This window comes from Mustela nivalis (assembly GCF_964662115.1).
Source record: "Mustela nivalis genome assembly, chromosome: Y".
In the NCBI taxonomy this organism is placed as follows: Eukaryota; Metazoa; Chordata; class Mammalia; order Carnivora; family Mustelidae; genus Mustela; species Mustela nivalis.
This window is the reverse complement of record NC_139041.1, coordinates 30196170-30217335: the sequence shown is the minus strand read 5'-3', so window position 1 is coordinate 30217335 and position 21166 is coordinate 30196170. Positions and strand designations below refer to the sequence as shown.

Below are 21166 nucleotides of genomic sequence, written 5' to 3'. Positions count from 1 at the left end.
GAGAAAGTCAGGATCACTTAGTTACAAGCTACAAAGAACTGTTAAATGACCTATACTTCAGGCTTTAAATGCTTTTAGTGAGGCATTTTTTTCCTAAGACCTTTCAAGTCAAAATAAATTATATCATAAAACATCTCAAAATATAATGCTTTTAACTGAGTAACAGACATTCAGTAAACAATAAGGCAAAGGGCTATGCTTCGATTATAGAATTTTTATTATGATTATAGTTAAAGAATCTTGCCAATATTAGAAACAGAGGAAAAATTGATACCACTCCATCTTTCTGTCACAATGACTATTTTTTTTTTTTTTTGACAGAGAGACATCACAAGTAGGCAGAGAGAGAGAGAGAGAGAGAGAGGAGGAGGAAACAGGTTCCCTGCTGAGCAGAGAGCCCGATGTGGGACTTGATCCCAGGACCCCGAAATCATGACCTGAGCTGAAGGCAGCGGCTTAACCCACTTAGCCACGCAGGTGCCCCTGTCACAAGACTATTAAATATACGTCACCATTTCAAAAGTTATCAAACTAAATTTTACAGGGGTGCCTGGGTGGCTCAGTGGATTAAGCCTCTGCCTTTGGCTTGTCATGATCCAGGATCCTGGGATTGAGCCCCACATTGGGCTCCTTGCTTGGCGGGAAGCCTGTTTCTCCCTCTCTCTCTGCCTGCCTCTCTGCCTACTTGTGATCTCTGGCAAATAAATAAATAAATAAATAAAATCTTTAAAACAAACAAAACAAAAACTTTTACATTACCCACAGTAACTTCCCAATATTGATTTCAGTATTTACTGAGATCAGTAGTTGCCTGCTCTACCAAATGACCTACCCAGGCACCTTGCTACAGATTTTTGAACATGTATCCTGATAAACATATGATGAATTTTTTCAGGTACACAATCAGAAATCCAACAGGTCTATCACAGAACACGAATCATACATTTTGACAGATAATGTCAAATGTTTTTCTCATTAATTGTACCAAATGAAGTTACCAAGAGCAATACAAATTACTTTCAACAAGAAATCCTGTGATTCTAATGCTTAAGGTTACTAAAATAATCATTTATAACAATGGCATATGACTTTATCTTCCTAATCTACATATTCTCTAACAAACTTTGCCAACTACAGGGACTTAATATAAAAAAGTACCCAAATAGATTAATGCAGATAGGATGTCAGAGACTCTGAGCACTCTTTCTGAATCTCACTTTTATATTTTATGTATGTTATGCCAGAGAACTACTGCAGTTTAGAGTATTCTTTTAGCTCTATATAGCAAGTAACACTCTCCTGCATTTCCAAATGCAAAAGTATGCAAAAATAAAAGTCACCAGAAGAAATTAAACAAACTGAAATAACCTGAGTGAAAAATGCGATTATTCTGTGATGGAAACAGTAACTATAATAAAAACTAATGTTAAATTCTGATTAGAATAAGCAACTATCAATTCTTCATGAAAGATTCTTTGGTGAAATTTGATAGTAAGTATATATTAGGTAAACATAATTAATTAGTAATTAATTAATTCTGTTTAAGAAAAGATGATATTACTTTACTATTTGAATTATTACCTTAAAGCAATCAAAAAGATGATCAAGTTGCTCAGGAGAAAAATCCCAAGCCAACTTTGCCAGCAGGTCATGTACATTCTTCACAATGGCTTCATGTTTCCCTGCCTGTTGAAAAACAATATGAAATATACCAAAGTAAACAAAAAGAACCAAGCTGTACTTAAGTCTAAATAAAGAAATGAACTAAGTAACTAAGAACTTGTTCACTTCTATTAATAAATATTTCCACCTGTTTCACTTGAGGTTATAGACTAATTGTTAATATTTTAAAATGCTTTAGAGCTCCCACTTATATCACTTTATACTCAATTTCTTCATATAAATGGTAATGTGCTTTCAGAATTCAAATGAAAATTACAGATATTTCTAAATAAAATGAAGAGAAAATAAGGCAAAATAGTGGATTATCTCAAAACTGAACACTTAAGTACTCAGTGATGGGAAGACTAAATATATATTTAGTTTTTCTTTGAAAAAGGTGGGCTGGGGGGCTCTGGGTGACTTAGTTGTTTAATAGTCAGCTTGGGTAATGATCCCAGAGTGCTGGGATCTAACCCTGCATCGGGCTCCCTGCTCAGCAGAAATCCTACTTTTCCTCTCCTATTCCCTTCTCCTTGGTTCCCTCTCTTGCTATGGCTCTCTCTGTCAAACAAATAAATAAAATCTTAAAAAAAAAAAAAAAAGGGTGGGCTGGGCAGGACTTTGTAATCCTCCCAACTTGTTCTTGAAAAAGAAATATTCTTCTAACATTTGTTTCTTTATGACTTGCAAGAAAAAAAATCAAATTTAATTATTCTTATATGTCTACATATAATATATGTAACTATTGTATAATTTATGATTTATACCTGCAAAGAGAGTCAAGATCAGGGTAACTTGTTTTTTTTTTTTAAATACTCAAAACAATTCTGTGTATATCAAGAGTTAAACTTTAAAAAAAGTCAAATAGTACAAATTCATATGCCAATACCTACTAGCTACTACAAAATATTAATTTTTAGTATTTTTCTTATAAAATAGCTAAGTATGCAATTAAATTTCTTACCTGTGCTGCCCAGATGTTATCAAGATCCTGTAATGTAAGAGCCTTTTCTTTAATCACAAAACGAAGAATCTTCTCTAGCTTTTCCACATACTGAGGCTGATGTAGACTATCTCGCAAGACTATGGATAAGATACTGTTCTGTTGTATCCATTCCTAAGTACAAAAATTTGTTTAAGCGGAAGCTAAGATTTGGGTGGGCAAAATTACAATTACAAGATAAATAAGTACAGAAATGTAAATGCACAACATGGTACTGATATTCAACACTGCTGTATGATGTACAGTGTATTCTTTTTTTAGAAGATTTTATTTATTTGAGAGAGAGTGTGTGTTCAAGCATACGAGGGGTAGAGGAAAAGCAGCAGCAAACTCCCTGCCCAGCAGGGAACTCGATACAGATTCTGGGAATCTGGAATTAGGACTTGAGCTGAAGGCATATGCTTAATTGAATGAACCCAAGAACCTGGGGGTACCCAGGAACCTCCAGAGAGTATTATTCTAACAGTTTTCACAACAGATAAAAATATTTTTCTTTAAAAAAAAAAAAAAAAGAAATCTATACAGGATGACAGATGTTAAATTTACTCTGGTAATTATCTGACAACACAGGTTTGAACTGTGTTGAGTCCATGTATGCACACTTATTTCTCCTTAGGATTTATTCAATTAACATTTTTCATGATTACTTTAGTGTAAGAATATATATTACGTAATACATATAAAAATATTTGCTAACTTTTGCCATAAATAAAGTTTTTAGTAGTTAAGCTTTTGGTGTATCAAGTTGTATGAGGATTTTCAATTATGCAGGGCATTGTAGCAGAGCCCAGTAGGCTCAGATCGCTTAGTGTTTGACTTCTGCTCAAGTCACAGTCTCCAGGTCCTGGGATGGAGCTCACTTCACACTACTGGCTCAGCAGGGAGTCTGCTTTTTCCCCTTCCTCTCCCCTTGCTTATGCTCTCTGTCTCAAATAAGTAAGTAAGATGTAAAAAAAAAAAAAAAAAAAAAAATCAACTGTATATGTAAATTAAGTCATTATTTGTATGTTTAAATTTATATAGTTACATATGTCAATTACATCTCAAAAAGCTAAAAAAATACAAGTAAAAAATTAAAATATAGTTCAGATTTCTGAATAACGTTACTGGATTAAAACATGTTCACATGTTCACATTTACAAATTATAACACTCTAGTGTAATATGTTTATGTATTCCTTTTTTTAAAAAATTTTATTTATTTATTTGACAGATGGAAATCACAAGTAGGCAGAGAAGCAGGCAGAGAGAAAGGAGGAAGCAGGCCTCCTGTGGAGCAGAGAGCCCAATGCGGGGCTCGATTCCTGGGATGATGACCTGAGCTGAATGCAGAGGCTTTAACCCACTGGGCCACCCAGGCGCCCTGTTTATGTATTCTTTTTATGCAAAACTATACAACAGTTCACAGAATCCAATTTTGCACACGAAGTGCTCCCAGAAGTACTAAACTTAAAAATTATATCCATTAAAAATTATACTCCATATCATGTGCTTATTGTTGTTACCACAAGATAAGTAAAGATAATTGTGCTTATTGTTTTTTTCTAAATGAAAAAATATTACAATAAAGAACTGTAAAGAATTTAATTTTTCGGGCGCCTGGGTAGCTCAGCTGTGCAGCACCTGCCTTTGCCTCAGGTTATGATCCCAGAGTCATGGGATTCAGTCTCATATCAGGCTCCCTGCTGAGTGGAAAGCCTGCTTCTCCCTCTCCCACACCCATTGCTTGTGGTCCCTCTCTCTCTCTCTCTCTCTCTCAGTCAAATAAAAAAATAAAATCTTAAAAAAAATATTTTTAGTTATTCACATACAGAAATGGTCCCATAAAAATGCACCTCAGCATATTCCTCATACTATCTGTGAGAATAATCAGTGTTATATTTCCAGTAGGTCTTATACATTCTTTGGGGGAAAAAATCAATAGAAATGCCACAGCAATGATATACTGCCACAAAAGTTTGCCAACACTTTCATTTTCTGTACCTTTCCAGGGCGGGTAATAGTTCACAGACAAGGGGACATTTTAAGTTGTTAAATGCTTGCTGTTTCACAAAGTAGGTAAATGCCATACTTGAAACCTGACTCCTAACAGCGAATCAGAACCTGGGGTCAAGGATACATACTATTTCTCAATAACCAAGAAGCCTCAAACATCTTAGATATTTTGATCATTTTCACTGATTAAAAATAATTTTTTTTAAACCAGGCTGTATGCCATTGTGAGGCTTGAACTCACACCCTGAGATTGAAAGTCACATGCTCTACTGACTGAGCTGGCCAGGTTCCCAATCATTTTCACTATTATACTTAGGACTTGTTTAAGATGGAGATCATTCTTCACACATTTATACCCAGTACTGGAGTAGAATATATACTCAAAATATATTACCAAGCAAGTACCTTATAAGGCTACGGGACAGTACTCATTTCAACACTTAAACATATAAGTATCTATTTTAACTCTTCCGTTTCAATGCCAAAATGATAAACATAAATGATTCAAAAATTAACTTTTACAGATGCCTGGATGGCTCAGTTGGTTAAGCATCTGCCTTCAGGTCAGGTCATGATCCCAGGGTCCTGGGATCAAGTTCCACATCAGGCTCCTTGCTCAGGAGGGAGCCTGCTTCTTCTTTGTCTACCACTCCCTTTGCATATGCTCTCTCTCTGACAAATAAATAAATAAAACCTTAAAAAAAAATTAAATTTTAGAAAGCACGACAGAATGTTAAATTAGAGATTTTATTCTTTTAATTGTAAAGTCTCACTTCAGAACTTGACACCAAACTGAGTTTCCATAATGCCAATTCATTCACTAACTTCCAGATCTACCCATTTAATCTACTGCATTTCAGCCAACCCAACAAACTATAATTGCATCATTAACACCTATATTCAACAATGGTAAACTTACCAAAGTAATAGGATAGGTTAATAGGAAGTGATAGGTTAACTTATTAACAAATCATTTCTTATTACCATTATAAAAAGTTTTAGGATTTAATAGTCATGAATCCATGTCTCAATTTCAGAATTACTTTCTGTCATTTCTAACACTGACTGGTGCTAATCTTACTCATAAAAGAAAAATCAAAGGGACTTACTGCCATTCGTTCAGCCGTCAGCCACTCTTCCTCCTCAGGATTACCATGCCGATGAGTATAATATGATACACTAGATATCACTTTGTTAATTTCATTCAATGCATTCATCTTTCCATTAAAAGAAGAAATCTGCAACAATCTACAAGAGAAATGCTGATTAAGCATCATTTTAAAAAGTCAAGCAAATAATTATTTAAAGAGGGAAGTATCTTACCTAAGTATCATTTTCAATCTGAAAATTTCTAAATTTTTTACAGTTTCTTCTTGTCCCGGAATTCTGGAAGCCAAATTCTTCAGAGATTTAATAATCATTGAAAGGGCATCATTTTTTGTTTCATTCTTTGCTTCCTTTTTCAGTTCTTCATCAGTTAAATTTTCTAAGAACTGTGGAACTATTTCTATAACTGGAAGAAAGTATTTTTTCACTGTATGTTGAGTGAGAAACTCATAGCATTGTCCAAACGGTCTGAAATAAGGAAAGCACAAAATTTCTGCTAATATCTATATTCTTGTAACATGTATTTTTAGTTTTAGTACTTAGAAAATGTCATATTACTATTAAAATAAAAAAGACTAGAAAACTAACTTTTAATGATTTTTAATGCAATACAGTAAGTAGAATAAATACTGACTTTAAAAATATAACTTACTTAATAAGGGCTGCAATTATTTGAACACTCAGTGCTGATCCATTAACAAAACGATCATGCAAAATCTGGAACCCATTCAATGTGCCAAATTTATTGATCAGATCCACTAGCCAACCCTGCAACACAGTCAATGCCAAGAGTTAATTCTTTCCTATAATAAAAATTTTCTAAGTTACCTCTGGAATATATGTTTGAATAAGTTAGAAATAGGAAGCTCAATAAGATAACTGCATTAAATTATCTTTATAAAGAATAGATAAAAAAAAGAATAGATAATATTTGTGTTATATAGTCATTCATATATTTATGGAGACTTAAAATTTTTCCTGTTATGATTTGATCTCTGTATCCCTTCAATCGGAAGCAGCACAGGATCCAATTACAGAGTAGCCCCTAGGAGCACGGCTATTATTTATTCATGTCCCATAATTTAAACAAAAATTAAGCAAAGATTGTATAGCCAGCTAAAAACATTTTTATATGTAAGAATGTAAAAAAAAAAAAAGGTATGTACATATAAAAATCTATTGTAATGATACAAATGCACAAGAAAGATCATTAAGGGGCACTGGGGTGGCTCAATCAGTTAAGCAGTTCCCTACAGATTGGGTCATGATCTCTGGGTCTTTGGATGGAGTTCCAAATCAGTCTCCCTGCTCAGTGGGGAGCCTGCTTCTTCTTCTACGACTCCTCCCTACTGCTTGTGCTCTCTCTTGCTCTCCTCAAGGAAATTAAAAACAAAACAAAACAAAACACAAAAACCTCATTAAATCTAAAAAGCTGAGTTTTAGCAGAAAACAAACAAAACCCAAAATAGGAAAGAGGCATTTCTACCCCCAGAGGCAGAAATAAGTTCTACATTTAAAAACAGGCAAAAAAATTATCCAGGGGCGCCTGGGAAATGCAAAGTCTAACTCTTGATCTCAGCTCAGATCTTGATCTTGGGGTTGTGATTTTGAGCCCGTTGTTGGGCTCCATGCTGGGAGTAGAGCCACTTAAAACAAACAAAACAAGAAAACAAAACAAAAAATTATTTAAGACACATGGGAAACGCTAAATAATAGAAAACTGTTTTAAGAATACATCTGTGTACACTAATGCTAAATTTGATACAGGAACCTAAAATAAATTTTAAAATCTCCAGTAAATCAATTACTTAATTTCTGAATAAATTCAGTATACTACAGAGCGCCTGAGTGACTCAGTCAGTGACGCATCTACCTTTGGCACAGGTCACGATCCCAGAGTGTTGGGATTGAGTCCTGCATCTGGCTCCCTGGTCAGTGGAGAGTCTGCTTCTCCCTCTCCCTCTATTGCTTCCCCTGCTTGTGCTGTCTCTCAAATACATAAAATATCAAAAAAAAAAAATTCAGTATACTCTATTCCCACCTTTGTATTTGGTTTAGAAGGTTAAATTGAAGGTGGCATCAATTAGTTGTAAGATTAGAAAGCTTCAAAGTCATACTGTTATGATATAACTTTATTTCCAGGATTTCTGGAAATCAGTCCACAATTTATAGCAACCAAACACTGAATCAAAAACAATCACATTCAGAAGTTAGGCAATTTCATCGTGTTTTTACTCATCCATGCCTACTTTTCCAGAGCAGCAAAGTTTAGGATCCTCAAGTCCCTTACAGAAACTGAAGAGAGCAAACAGAACTAACTCTGCAACTAATAACCTAATTGTGAGCAGCCTAACAGATTGGTCTGTGTCACTATTTTGGATGCCAGAAAAATCAAAAGTGGCTTGGAACTGAGACTAGGGGAATTCCATTGCAATGAGCAGTTCATGCAAATGGCTATCAAGTCTCCTAAAGCAAATTACTGATCGAGAAATACAATAGCATTCCTTGGGGTGCCTGGTGGCTCAGCTGTTGAGAATCTGCCTTCGGCTCAGGTTATGATCCCAAAGTCATGGGACTGAGCCCAGTGCTGGGCTCCCTGCTCAGGAGGAAATCTGCTTCTCCCTCTTCCTGGTGCTCCCACTAATTGTGCTCTCCCACTCCATCAAATGGAAAACAGAAACAAAAACAAACAAAACAAAAAAACCCCTAAAACACAGAGTGAACAGATATATTCCTATGGGAATGAAAACATGTCAGTACAAAAAAAAAAAAAAAAAAAAACCCAAAACAAAAAATCGACTGAATCAAGTCAGTAAGGAAGGAAATAATATACAAAAGAACTATAAGATATATGGAAAAAAAAAGAACAAAATGGCACAAAAATACATCCTTCCTTATCAGTATAACACTGAACATAAGAAGATTAAACTTTTTAATCACATATATACAGATAAACAGAATGGATAAAAAACCAGGATCCAGGGGGCGTCTGGGTGACTTAAGTCAGTTAAGAGTCTACTCTTGATTTTGGCTCAGATCATGAGCCCTGTACTGGGCTCCCTGCTCAGTGGGGAGTCTGCCGGAGATTCTTTATGCCCCTCTGGCCCTCCCTCTACTTGCAACTCTCTAAAAAAAAAAGAAGAAGAAGAAGAAACGAGGATCCAATGACTAAAAGAGTCTATTTATTTATTTATTTAAGGATTTTACTTATTGGGGTGCCTTAGTGGCTGAATTAGTTAGGCGTCTGACTTCAACTCAGGTTATGGTATTAGGTTGCTGGGATCATACCCAGCACCAGGCTCCCTTCCCAGTGAGGAGTCTGCTTCTCCCTTCCTCTGGCTGCCACTTGCCTCACTCATGCTCTGTTAAGTGCTCTCTCAAATAAATAACATCCTTTTTAAAATTCTTTTTTAAGTTTCATTCGAGAGACAGAGAGCATGTGCCAAGAGAACAAAAACAGGGGGAGTGGCACAGGGAGAGGGAGCAGCAGACCCCCCGTGGGGCAGGGAACCCGACTCCTACACCGGGTAGGCTCTGTGATCATGACCAGATCCCAAGGCAGCTGCTTAACCAAATGAGCCACCCAGTCGTCCCTGATAGAGTCAATTTAGTTCTAAGGATATGTATAGCTTAAAAAAAAAAAAAGATGGAAAAATATATTTCATGCAGACAGTAACCAAAACAGAAATGGAATGGCTATCAAAAAAATGGACTGTTAAGTCAAAAACTGTGGTAAGAGACAAGACATGGAATGACAGAAGGTCAATTCACCAAGAAGATGTAACAAGTTTAAGAGTCACCTTCAGAGTTTTTAAATATATGAAGCAACTAGTAACAAATTGGACAAACAGTTCTAGAATACTACTTGGAGACAATATTGCATTTCAAATAACAGAACTAAAGAGAAGAAAATAAGCAAATATTTTTGTCTTACAAAACATTACAGAACAATCAACCTTTCAGACATACAGAACACTATACCCAAAAAGGGCAGAATACATATTCTTTCTAAGTGCACATGAACTACTCTGCAGAAGGAAGTCTTAAAAAGAGAAAAACTAGGGGTGCCTGGGTGGCTCAGAGGGTTAAAGCCTCTGCCTTCGGCTCAGGTCATGATCCCAGAGTCCTGGGATCGATCCCTGCATGGGGCTCTCTGCTAGGCAGGGAGCCTCCTTCCTCCTCTTTCTCTGCCTGCTTGTCATCTCTGTCTGTCAAATAAATAAATAAATTCTTAAGAAAAAAAAAAAAGAGTAAAATTAGGTGTGCCTGGGTGGCTAATTTGGTTAACTGGCTGCCTTTGGGTTAGGTGATGATCCTGGGGTCCAGGGATTCAGCCCCATGTCCATCCAGCTCCCTGCTTATTGGGGAGTCTGGGAGTCTGGTTGTCCCTCTCCCTTTGATTCTTTGCCCCTCCCCTGCTCATGCACTGACCTCTTTCTCTCAAGCAAATAAGCAAAATTAAAAAAAAAAAAAGTACATCACAGAAAGCATCTTTTCAGATTACAATAGAATTAGAAATCAGTAACAGAAGAAAATCTGGAAAGTCCACAAATATGAAGAAATAAAACAACATATTCATAACCGATTGATCAAAGGAAGAATCTGTACCACAAGGAAAATTTATAGTTTTAAATGTTAAAACAAAAACAAAAAACAGACTTCAAGTCAACAATGTTTACATTTCACTAAAAGAAACTAGAAAAAGAATATCTAACTAAATCCAAAACTAGTACAAGGAAACATCAGACTAGAGATAAAAAAATACAGAATACAAAAACAGAAAGAGGAAAAAAAAAAAATCAACAAAGTTCTAAAAAAAAAACAAACCCAAAAAACCAAAAGTTCTTTCCTGAAGAAAACAAAAACAAAAACAAAAAAACAACAACAATTAGAAAAAATCTCACCAAAATCAGAAATGAGAGAACTTTATTATAGCATTCATAAAAATAAAAAAATTAAAAAGTCCTATGAGTAATTGTATTCAAAGTATTATGAATTAGTGCCAACAAATTGGATAAATAAGGTGGACAAATTTCTAGAGCACACAACTTCAACCACAACTGAGCAAGAAGAACAGAATCTAAACAGGCTTAAAATTTAATGAGGAGACTGAATCACCAATTAAAAACTTTCCAACAAAGAAAAATGAGGGACCAAATGGCTTCATTAGAAAACTGCAACAAGCACTTAAAAAGAAGAGTTAACACCAATCTCAAGTCTTTCCAAAAGAGTGAAGGAAGGAACATATCCAAACTCAATTTAAGAAATGAGGACTACTCTGATACCAGAGCCACACAATGTTGTCGCAGAATAATACAGAATGAACACTGATATAAAACCCCTCAATAAGGTATTAGCAACATGAACAAATGGGGCGTTTCTTCCTGGGATAAAAAGATGTCCTGATATACAAAATCAATCAATGTAACACACACGACAAAAACCAAAAAACCACATCATATCAATTCATGCTGAAAAAGGGCCAGGCAAAACTCAACAACCTAAAATGATAAAAATGAACAAACTAAGAACAAAAGAAAATTGCTTCAAATTAACAAAGGCCACATATGAAAAACCGTATCAATCTCAATGATGAAATACTGAAACCTTTCCAAGATTAGGAATAAAGTAAGAATGCTTAGCTTAACCAAACTTAAACAGCTGCAGGTACTAAAGGTACCAAAGGCTAGCCATGGAACTTCGGCATGACACAGAAATGAATGGCATCCAAATTGGTAATAAAATAGTCAAATCATACATGTATGTACACATTTCACATAACTTTACAGGGATTCTGTGCTGTTATTTTTTGAATTCTATTTATGTATGTGTACACTGACACACACTAAAGCTATGTTCTGCTTTCTGCTTCTACTGCTGGTAACTTTTGCAATGTGTTCAAAAATGAATCAAAATGAATATAATCAGTCTTTGAGACATTAAAAACTCACTATGGACACCTGGAAAGCTCAGATGCTTAAGTGTCTGCCTTTGGCTCAGGTCAGGGTCTGAGAGTCCTGGGATAAAGTCCCACATCAGACTCCCAGGTTGGCGGGAAGCCTGCTTCTCCCTCACTCTACTCCCCCTACTTGATCTTTTTCACTCTCTCTCAAATAAATAAAATCTTAAAAAAAAATGCCTATCAAGCTACAAATGATGGCATATATGTTGAAAAAAACAAAAACAAAACCTCACTAAAATGACATGTAAAACAATAGGACACTAAAATGAACACATACAAAACAGGGAGCTTTCTTTATATCCTGGTCTGCTAATTCAGTGCTTTTGGCTAATTTCTTAGCTGTACTGATACATCATTAGCTTTTTAAAATTTTCTACTGAACTTCCTTGAAATTAATTACAATTTGGGCAGCCTGTATCTTCTCTGGGCAAAATGAATATAGACTGAAAGATTACCTACATGACCTAAAACTCAGATACTAATCAACACTAAGATTTCCTCTTAAGAAATCAAAGTATTTTTAAGAAATAATCTAATGAGGGGCACGTAGGCAGCTCAGTCAGTTAAGCATCTGCCTTAGGCTCAGATCATGATCTCTAGGTCCTGCAATCATGTTCCAGTACTTCCCTGCTCTGCAGAGTTGGCTTCTCCTTCTTCCCCTGCTCTCTCTCTCTCTCACAAATGAGTAAATAAAATATTACTAGAAAATGCCTTAGGCTATCTCACAAAACAGTAAAAATTTTAAAAATCTGTTTATGGGGTGCCTGGGTGGCTTATTCAGTTAAGTGTCTGCTTTCAGCTCAGGTCACAATCTCAAGGTCCTGGGTTTAAGCCCCATATGGGGCTTGCTGGTCAGCAGGGAGTCTATGTCTTCCTTTCCGTCTCCCCCTGCTTGTGCTCTCTCTCTCTCCCCCCAAATAAAATCCTAAAAAAAAAAAAAAAAAAAAAAAGAAAAGAAAAAAAAAAAAAGAAAAAAAAAGTTTAACCTGTCATAAATGTATATTTTTGCTATTAAATAGACATGTAGGTGCAAAGTACAGTCCACGCTCTTGATATAAAACAGTTATATTTTCTAAAGTAATTTCTAACACTGAACAAGCAAATACTATCTTGCTACTAGCAGAAAAATAACATAAAGTTCCAATATAACCATATTCATCAACTGATCAACACATAATAGCTTTGGTCAGGGATGAGTTTTTGTGCTGCTGGCCCCTTATATAATGTTAACAAATCACTATATATATTAAATAATGTGTATTTTAAACAAACCCACATTAAACAAAGTTATATACTGATCGTTATGTTAAAGAAAGGGTCATGACACTAAAATTTTGTAACAAACACAAAACAGTACTTGATTTTGAAAAACAACACACTTTCGGTGATCGAGGATCTGAGGAACGAGCAAATAGTTCATCTTCAGGCAACTGAGTGTTTGTAGAAACTGATTCACATGGACGTGTACCATTGTAGATATGGAATTTGCAATGAGGATTTAAGGCCACAGCAAGAAGATCTAGAAGTGGAAACCAGTCCTGGGACAACTTGGCCACACAAAGCTCCACTAGACGATGAGTATTGTTAATAATACACCTCTGTTATATGAAAAGGGACAAGGAAAAGAGAAGTATTTAAAAGAGGGAACACTGTAATTTCAAGCACAGAAACACTCTAATCTTGTTAATAATGGTGTCTTTCCATTTTTCTATACAGGTCATCTGAATTCTGCTTAACTTCACAAATATTATCATCAAACTAATTTATCAGTAAAAATAAAATTAATAATTAGTTTACTTCATATTTACATTGAACTTAATTTCAAAAGTGATGTGGGAAAGGTTGCAAATGAAGTAGGCACCACTGGTTATCTTTCTATTCTGTGTCCACAAAGCAGAGATGCAAATTATCATTTTTTCCTTTGGAATCTGTACTCTAGAGGCACTAATTCCATAAACCTAAATGTTCAAACTCCTGTCAATTATCCAAGATTAGGAGACCTGGATTTAAGTATCAATTCAAAAGTCAGATAATCTCCCAAATGTCTACCTCTAACACTTAAAAGTTACATGTCAGATCAAAAAGTGTTAGGATCTATACCCTATTCATTTGTGGGGAATGTCCTAGTTATATTTTCTAGGTTGAAGTCCACAGAACAATGCTGTTTGCTTTGTAACTCTTCATTTCAGTTCTTTATTATACATAAGACCAAGCTTTAAAGTTCAATTATTCAAGTAAGATGTATATTTTTTTACTTTCAAAATCTCTGGTTACAAGAATTATGAATCTAAGAATCAGTAGCAGCTTGCACTATCTTGCATCTGTTTGTGTTGTCCTAGACTCAAGCTATTTCTTGACAGTAGTCAGATTTCCTGCAGCCATTTAGTTGAAGACACCACTAATTTTAGAATACTTCAGATTTTGACTTTCCTAATTACGAAAAGCTGTAGTTTGAATTCATATCCAAAACTTATGGGATTAATGGTTTGTGGTTTAAATTTTCAAGCTTGTAAGATTTAAATTTTCAAGCTTGTAATATTCCTTGCTTTTCATTTCTGCATTATGAATTTATTTATCAGATACATCTATACTAAAGTTAAATTCTTTAGTACCCTAATTATATTGGGAGTCCTCTATTTGCCATCTTGGGTATTTTTCTTTCTTAAAGTTATGAAAAATAGTGTACTCTTACAATCAACAATATGGTACATTTGATGAAATGTGTGATGTGCATAGTCACAGGCACTCAGTATTCTAGGACACACATTAAACCAAGGTTTCAGGACTCAAATATCTCAAATTCATTCTAAAAGACCAAGACTGTTCTAAAAAACCTTCAATTGCATCAAATATGTATCATCAGACTTAATATATTATTACCATAATATTTTCCAAAAATAAATCCGTACTCATCACCAAGTAAATAGGAGTCTCTAACTTACATGAATTTCAAATTTCCAGCCACTCACTGCCTCATCCATAAGAATTTTAGTGAAAGAGACTGTTAACCCATCTCGAAAAAAACGCTGACATGCTTCACTTTTAATATCAAGACCTAAGAATAGATTAAAAAGAATTATAATAAATTTTGCATAAAGAAAACACTTCCCTGACCAATTCTATCCTTTTGGATAATAAACTGAAATCGCTGCAGGATATGTTACTAGATTTTAAGCAAAAAAGTTGCTGGGTAAAAACTGAATGAAGGCATTTCACAGCACTAAATTCACTGAAAATACAGTTCGAATCATAAAAAAAATAACCATTTAAAATTTTCGTTGGCTGTGAATTTTTTAACAATAAATTTAAAATATGAATTCTGTCTAGTCTTCACAATTAGTCCTTTCATCATTTTTCATTATCTATACATTCTTACCTCTTTGAAGAAAAGCAATACACTCAGAGCCAAAAAGAAAACTTCTAACACTTCATAAGAACTCAGAAATACTAAATTTACACAGTGTAGTTTGGTTTAGATCATATATATGTTGACAGAATATTTAAACCCAGGACTGCTCTTACAAAAAACGCTAAACTTTGTCTCACAGTAATCAGGATCCCAGAAAAAAAATGAATGGGGAAGGCCTCAGCAAACCATATATATCCACTGAATGGCAGTGCTATTAAACAAAGTAGCATTTCAATTTTTGTTCACTTTGTACCTTTAGGATTTAAAACACACCTAGTTCATAGGTCCTTCACTTAACTTACAAATGTGCAAACTGACAAAAGAAATTTGAATCTTGAGAAATATTTGTTACCTGATAAAATATTTTCGTAATTTGCAGGATTAAAAGCATTCTTTAAATGACTGTTGGATAATTGTTAGTTAATTAAATTATTAACACTGACAAAAACACAACACTGACTATATTAATGGACATTACAGATACCAAAGATGTTAAAAAATCTGCCTACTAAATAATCTGGAAAATAAAATGGAATTGCCCTTTCATTTTAGCCTTCTGAGCCTTAAGCAACAGAAAATCTACAAAAATTAGCCATTTCCTACAGGAATTCAGCTGCATCTAATACTGGGTAGAACAAAGTCATCAAAAAGTTTAATATTAAAAATGTTTAATATTAAATATTAAAAATAAAAACACAAAATGTTTTTGTTTGAGCAGCAATGAAAAATACCAGATTATCAGCTGCCTCTAAAAAAAGGGACCATATTTATTTAAGACATTAAAAAAAAAATATGTAAATCTTTAAAAAGCCAAAATGCAATCTTGACATTTTGTTACAAAGATATAATGTGGGCGCCTGGGTGGCTCAGTGGGTTAAAGCCTTTGCCTTTGGCTCAGGTCATGATCCCAGGGTCCTGGGATAGAGCTCCACATCGGGCTCTCTGCTCAGCAGGGAGCCTGCTTCCTCCTCGCTCTCTGCCTGCCTCTCTGCCTGCTTGTGATCTCTGTCTGTCAAATACATAAATAAAATCTTAAAAAAAAAAAAAAGATATAATGTAATAGCAATTTTCAAAAAAACATTAAGACTGGTCTATCTTTTGGTTCATTGGCTAATCTCTAAGTCATTCCAATGGCAAGTTTAAATAATCTTTACTGAAATTACTTGCTAATTAACATATGCTTACATGCAAAAAAGATCAACTGGTAAATCTGGATTTGTATGGCCATTTAGTATTTTTAAATTGTAAAATTGTAAAATTGTATAGAATTTTAAAAAACTATTAAACTTAAGAAATCATTTTAAACATTAAATTAATAGCTCCTTCAAAAATATACAAACCAATAGGTCCTGCTCTCACAAATACTAACCTATATGTAAAGTTCTGCATTAAATTTTAACAGACGTACTTAAAGTTTATCCGAAGGGATTTCTGAACTTTTGATCTAACAGAATCTTTTCCTAACAGAAAGTTTAGTGAGACAGTGTGGTCTAAGAAAAAACTAGAAAAAACTAACTTTATAAAAACAAAAGCCTTTAAGAACAACATGCAAGTATCTACTAGCATATATTATGGAAAACACAGTAACATCACTCACCTTTCTTACTAAGATCAATAGCAGCTTCTAAAAGCACTTCCAATTCCCCTTTTGGCAAAACTGGAACCACCCACCGAGGCCTAAAATTATTGTAAAATTTAAAAATGCTGTTATTATTTGAGCATGAATGCAATACTATAAATAACTTACCTACGAAATTAATTTTACTATGAGTAAGTGAAAAAACCCTGACTATATTATACATTTACCATAAAATGAAAGAAGAGCTTGACAAATTATTTGCTTTGTGAAACTAAGAATGAAATACTGTTTCTACACACACAGATTTTTTTTTTTTTTAAAGCACTGCTTAAGCAGAGATATACCAATGAAGGAGAATTCAATAAATAACTTTCATAGGCCCCTACAACTAAAAATAATCACTTATCAATTAAATAAACACTGTTAAGTCAGTAGGAAAAAATATTCTTTTGAGGTCCTGGTATCAGTACTATTTCTTTGAATATTCTTCACAAAGACAAGTAACAAGACAAATGGCTTATTTCTCCTTCAATTCAACAGAACATATACCAAGTTCTCTTGGAATCACATGACTTGAAGAACCTCTAAGCCTCTGTATTATATTAAGTACACTCCCTACATCAAAAGCAAAGCAAATGCCACCATACCCAGGCTAAGATTTTCCCTAGTACAATAAAAAGCTCAGTGCTTAAAGAATATATTCCAATTGAGTAATCCACTACTTCACAGAAAGAACTGTATTCCACCTTTACAGAAAGACGACAAAAGATACCTTTTACAAGAAAATCTATTAGATGTAAACTGATACTTTCTAGTGTTTTAGTTATAAGTTATGGAAAAGCTGTCTTTTTAAAATTTCCCTGTCACTAAAGATTTAATATAGCTTAGTCCTCCAGTCCTAATTTTTTTTAAAAGATTTTATTTATTTATTTGACAGACGGAAATCACAAGTAGGCAGAGAAGCCAGCAGAGAGAGATGAGAGAGGAGGAAGCAGGCTCCCCGCTGAGCGAAGAGCCTGATTCGGGACTCGATCCCAGGACCCCGGGGATCATGACCCGAGCCGAAGGCAGAGGCCTTAACCCACTGAGCCACCTAGGCACCCCTCCAGTCCTAATTATAAGCACACTTTAATAAATATCAAAAACTACCAAACTACAATCTTTTACAACAATATGTTATTAAAAATGGACAAGCTAGCAGTCAATATACCAAAAAGAAATGACACACAAAAGAAACTCCCTACCTATAGTTCTAGGAATGAAACACATCCATTGGATGACAAAGCATCATTAATTTAAAATCTTTATTCATATTATCTTTCAATTTTTAAAGATTCATTCCAATGCCTGCATTAAAAATGAGTTACAAAGTATCTGACAATATCTTAAGTATTACAGCAATTAAGAAAATGGCAAAATTACTATTCTTACAATCCACTCCTTTTCTCATTCTTTAGCAGTGGCAATGCTGACTTAAAAAAAAAAAATCTGCTTTTTAGTTTACTAGCTCCATTAAAAAAAAATCAAAACAATTCACCTATTGATCATGTCATCCAACTTTGCCAAATCAGTATGTGGAAATGCAGGTTCTTCGTCTTCGTGCTGTGGTGGAGCATCACCTTGACCTTGTTCATCTGGGGGAGTTGTTGGGGAATTCTCGTTGGAGGAGTCAGCTGATGAGGTCTTAAAAATTAAATACTCCAGATTTAAATTCTAGTGACGTATACATACATACACACATATATATAAAACATTTAACAATTTAGTATCAATGTATATTTAGTGAAAACATTATACTTTAAAATCTTCCATATAGGTCTATAAATATTTAATGAAGTTGGATCACATTTCTCATCCTACATTTACTTTATTTCAAAAATTTAAGGCTTAAAGAGTAAGAACATTTGATAAATTAATTAAGGAGTACATAGAACTGCACGAACTGAATAGGTAATAATGAGAGAATGTTAGTTTTTATAATGGATACTGCTACTAAAACACAGTTGTAATGAACTTTCTCAACTATGTATCTTTGTGGAAATGTCAGTGTAACTTCTGAGGTAAAGCCACAAACGTTATCAAAACATTTGTCTTCCTCTCTGTTAGAACAAGCTTTCTGAGAAAGTGACCTGAAGACACTTAAGCAGTCCTTTGTAGAGGTCTATGTGCTGAAAAACTGAGGCATCTAATCAAAAGTCATGTGGAGTGAACCACTGTGCAAATGATTCCCCAACCCTAGTCAAGCTTTCAGAAATCTGCAACACTAGTGAAGATACTGACAACAAAAGTCAGAAATGACTCAGGTAAGCCATTCCCAAATTCTCAAGGCACATAAACCAGAAAAGACAAATATCCCAAATACATAAGCATTTATATTAAAAGGACTGAAAACACAACTGGAAGACCAAGACAAACATATAACATAGCCATAAGCTATGTGAAATAAAGATGCTTAAAGAGAAGAATATAAAAGAGAAGATAGTAGGGGTACCTGGGTGGCTGAGTCAGTTAAGCACTTGGCCTCCGCTCAGGTCATGATCCCAGGGTCTCCCTCTCCCACTGCCTACTTGCTCTCTAAATAAATAAATAAAATCTTCCTCTCCCACTGTCCCTTCCCACTGCCCACTTGCTCTCTAAAAAAAAAAAAAAAAAAAAAAAAAGACAGAGAGGGAGAAGTAAGAGGATAGGAGGAGACTTCTGATATCTGGTTCAGAATATAAAATCTGGGAGTTGTCACTCCTTCCTAAGAAGTAATAAACTGAATCAACAACTCTTCACAGATCTAATGGAGAATTAATGCCACATGGCAAACTGCTGACCACAAAAATCAGAAGAGAGATCAGAGGGACAGAGAGAATCAAAAATTACCATGAGAAAAAACCTCCATACAAATAAGGAACAAGACAGAAAAACCTAAACTGTGCTTGATGAATTGCTTGGAAGCCGATGTGCCAACTCTGAGAGTTTAAAAGCATCAGAGGAACACTCATATTTTTGTGATTTTTACCTCCAGATCTTATCAAGTCAAGAGAGGATCATGGAAAATGCTCCTAATTTCCAGGAGGAGATGCAAGTAGCCTTTTTGAAATATGATACAGCACTCTGTTCTTCTTAATAAAGCCTACCCTCAAGAGAAGCTACTCTACCAGGTTCTAATCTAGGTTTTTATAAGAACCAAACCAGAAGAATGGAAATAGGAAACTCTAGCCTGTAGAGACTTCTGTGTGAAGGAGTTAAATATTCAATTCCAGTCCTCTCTAGGCATCCTCCCCCTCCATACTTACGCAATATGAAAGGTTTATTTACAGCAATTGCTTTTACTCAGTATATTATGTCCAAGTTTCCACAAAAGTTTCATGTACCCAAGACACAGTACATGAAAATCAACAAGAGTATGAAGAGACAGAGGAAATATGAAACTCTGATATGACCAGGATACTGAAGTTATCCAACCAACATTTAAAATAACTACAACTGATAAATGGTAAAGACTCTAACAGAAAAAGCAGACATGAAAACAACAAATGGGTCATGTAAGCAGAGAGATGAAATTCCAAGAAAGAAAAAAAAAAGAAATGCTAGAGGTCAAAAACACTATACTATCAAAAAGTTGGTTTTCTGGGTGGCTTGGATGGGTTCATTGGTAGGTAAGACACAGATGACAGAAATCTGTTAACATTAAACATATGTCAAGAGAAACTGCCAACACTAGAAAGCAAAAATTAAAAAAAAAAAAAGAAAGAAAAAAAGAGTACTCAAGTATTGTAGAACAACTGCACAAATGTAATATATACATAGTGAGGATACCAGATGGCAAGAGAGCCAGGAATATAGTATTTGAAAATGAGAATTTCCCTAAATTAATGTAAGGCACCAAAGCATGGACCAGAAAACTCAGAAAATGGCAAGTAGAGGAAGGTACACCTAAGCATATGATATTCAAACTGCAGAAATTAAGTGCTAAAAACAAATCCTCCAAGAAACCATGGAGGGGGAAAGAACATCTTATGTACCTCTAACAAAGGACCAAGGATAAGAGCAAAATTGGACAATCCCTCAGAAACAAAGCAAAAAGAAGAAAAAAAAAGTGCAATGTATGCTCATGGATTGGAAGAACAAATAATATTAAAATGTCGATACTACCCAATCTACACATTTAATGCAATCCCTATCAAAATATCAAGAGCAGGGGTGCCCAGGTGGCTCAGTGGGTTAAAGCCTCTGCTTTCGCCTCAGGTCGTAATCCCAGGGTCCTGGGAAGGAGCCCTATATTGGGCTCTCTGCTCAGCGGGGAGCCTGCTTTCTCCTCCTCTCTCTTTGCCTGCCTCTCTGCCTACTTGTGATCTGTCAAATAAAATCTTTAAAAAAAAAAAAAATCAAGAGCATTTTCCACAAAGCTAGAACAAATAATTCTAAAATTTGTAATGGGACCATGTAAGCCACTGAATAA

At 34.8% G+C, this 21166-nt stretch overlaps 1 protein-coding gene across 8 annotated transcripts in view; it reads right to left on the bottom strand.

The window, feature by feature from the left end:
• Positions 1-21166, bottom strand: part of LOC309856854 (ubiquitin carboxyl-terminal hydrolase 9X-like) — a 163198-nt gene that overhangs the window by 104281 nt on the left and 37751 nt on the right. For all 8 annotated transcript variants that reach the window (XM_082718527.1, XM_082718526.1, XM_082718524.1 and 5 more), the window contains 9 exons: positions 18254-18399; positions 16735-16814; positions 14671-14783; positions 13108-13326; positions 6419-6534; positions 5983-6234; positions 5769-5907; positions 2627-2779; positions 1582-1686 (listed from right to left, as the gene is read on the bottom strand). In XM_082718527.1, the coding sequence (XP_082574653.1) occupies positions 1582-1686; positions 2627-2779; positions 5769-5907; positions 5983-6234; positions 6419-6534; positions 13108-13326; positions 14671-14783; positions 16735-16814; positions 18254-18399 (1323 nt within the window). The remainder of the gene's footprint in view (positions 1-1581; positions 1687-2626; positions 2780-5768; positions 5908-5982; positions 6235-6418; positions 6535-13107; positions 13327-14670; positions 14784-16734; positions 16815-18253; positions 18400-21166) is intronic.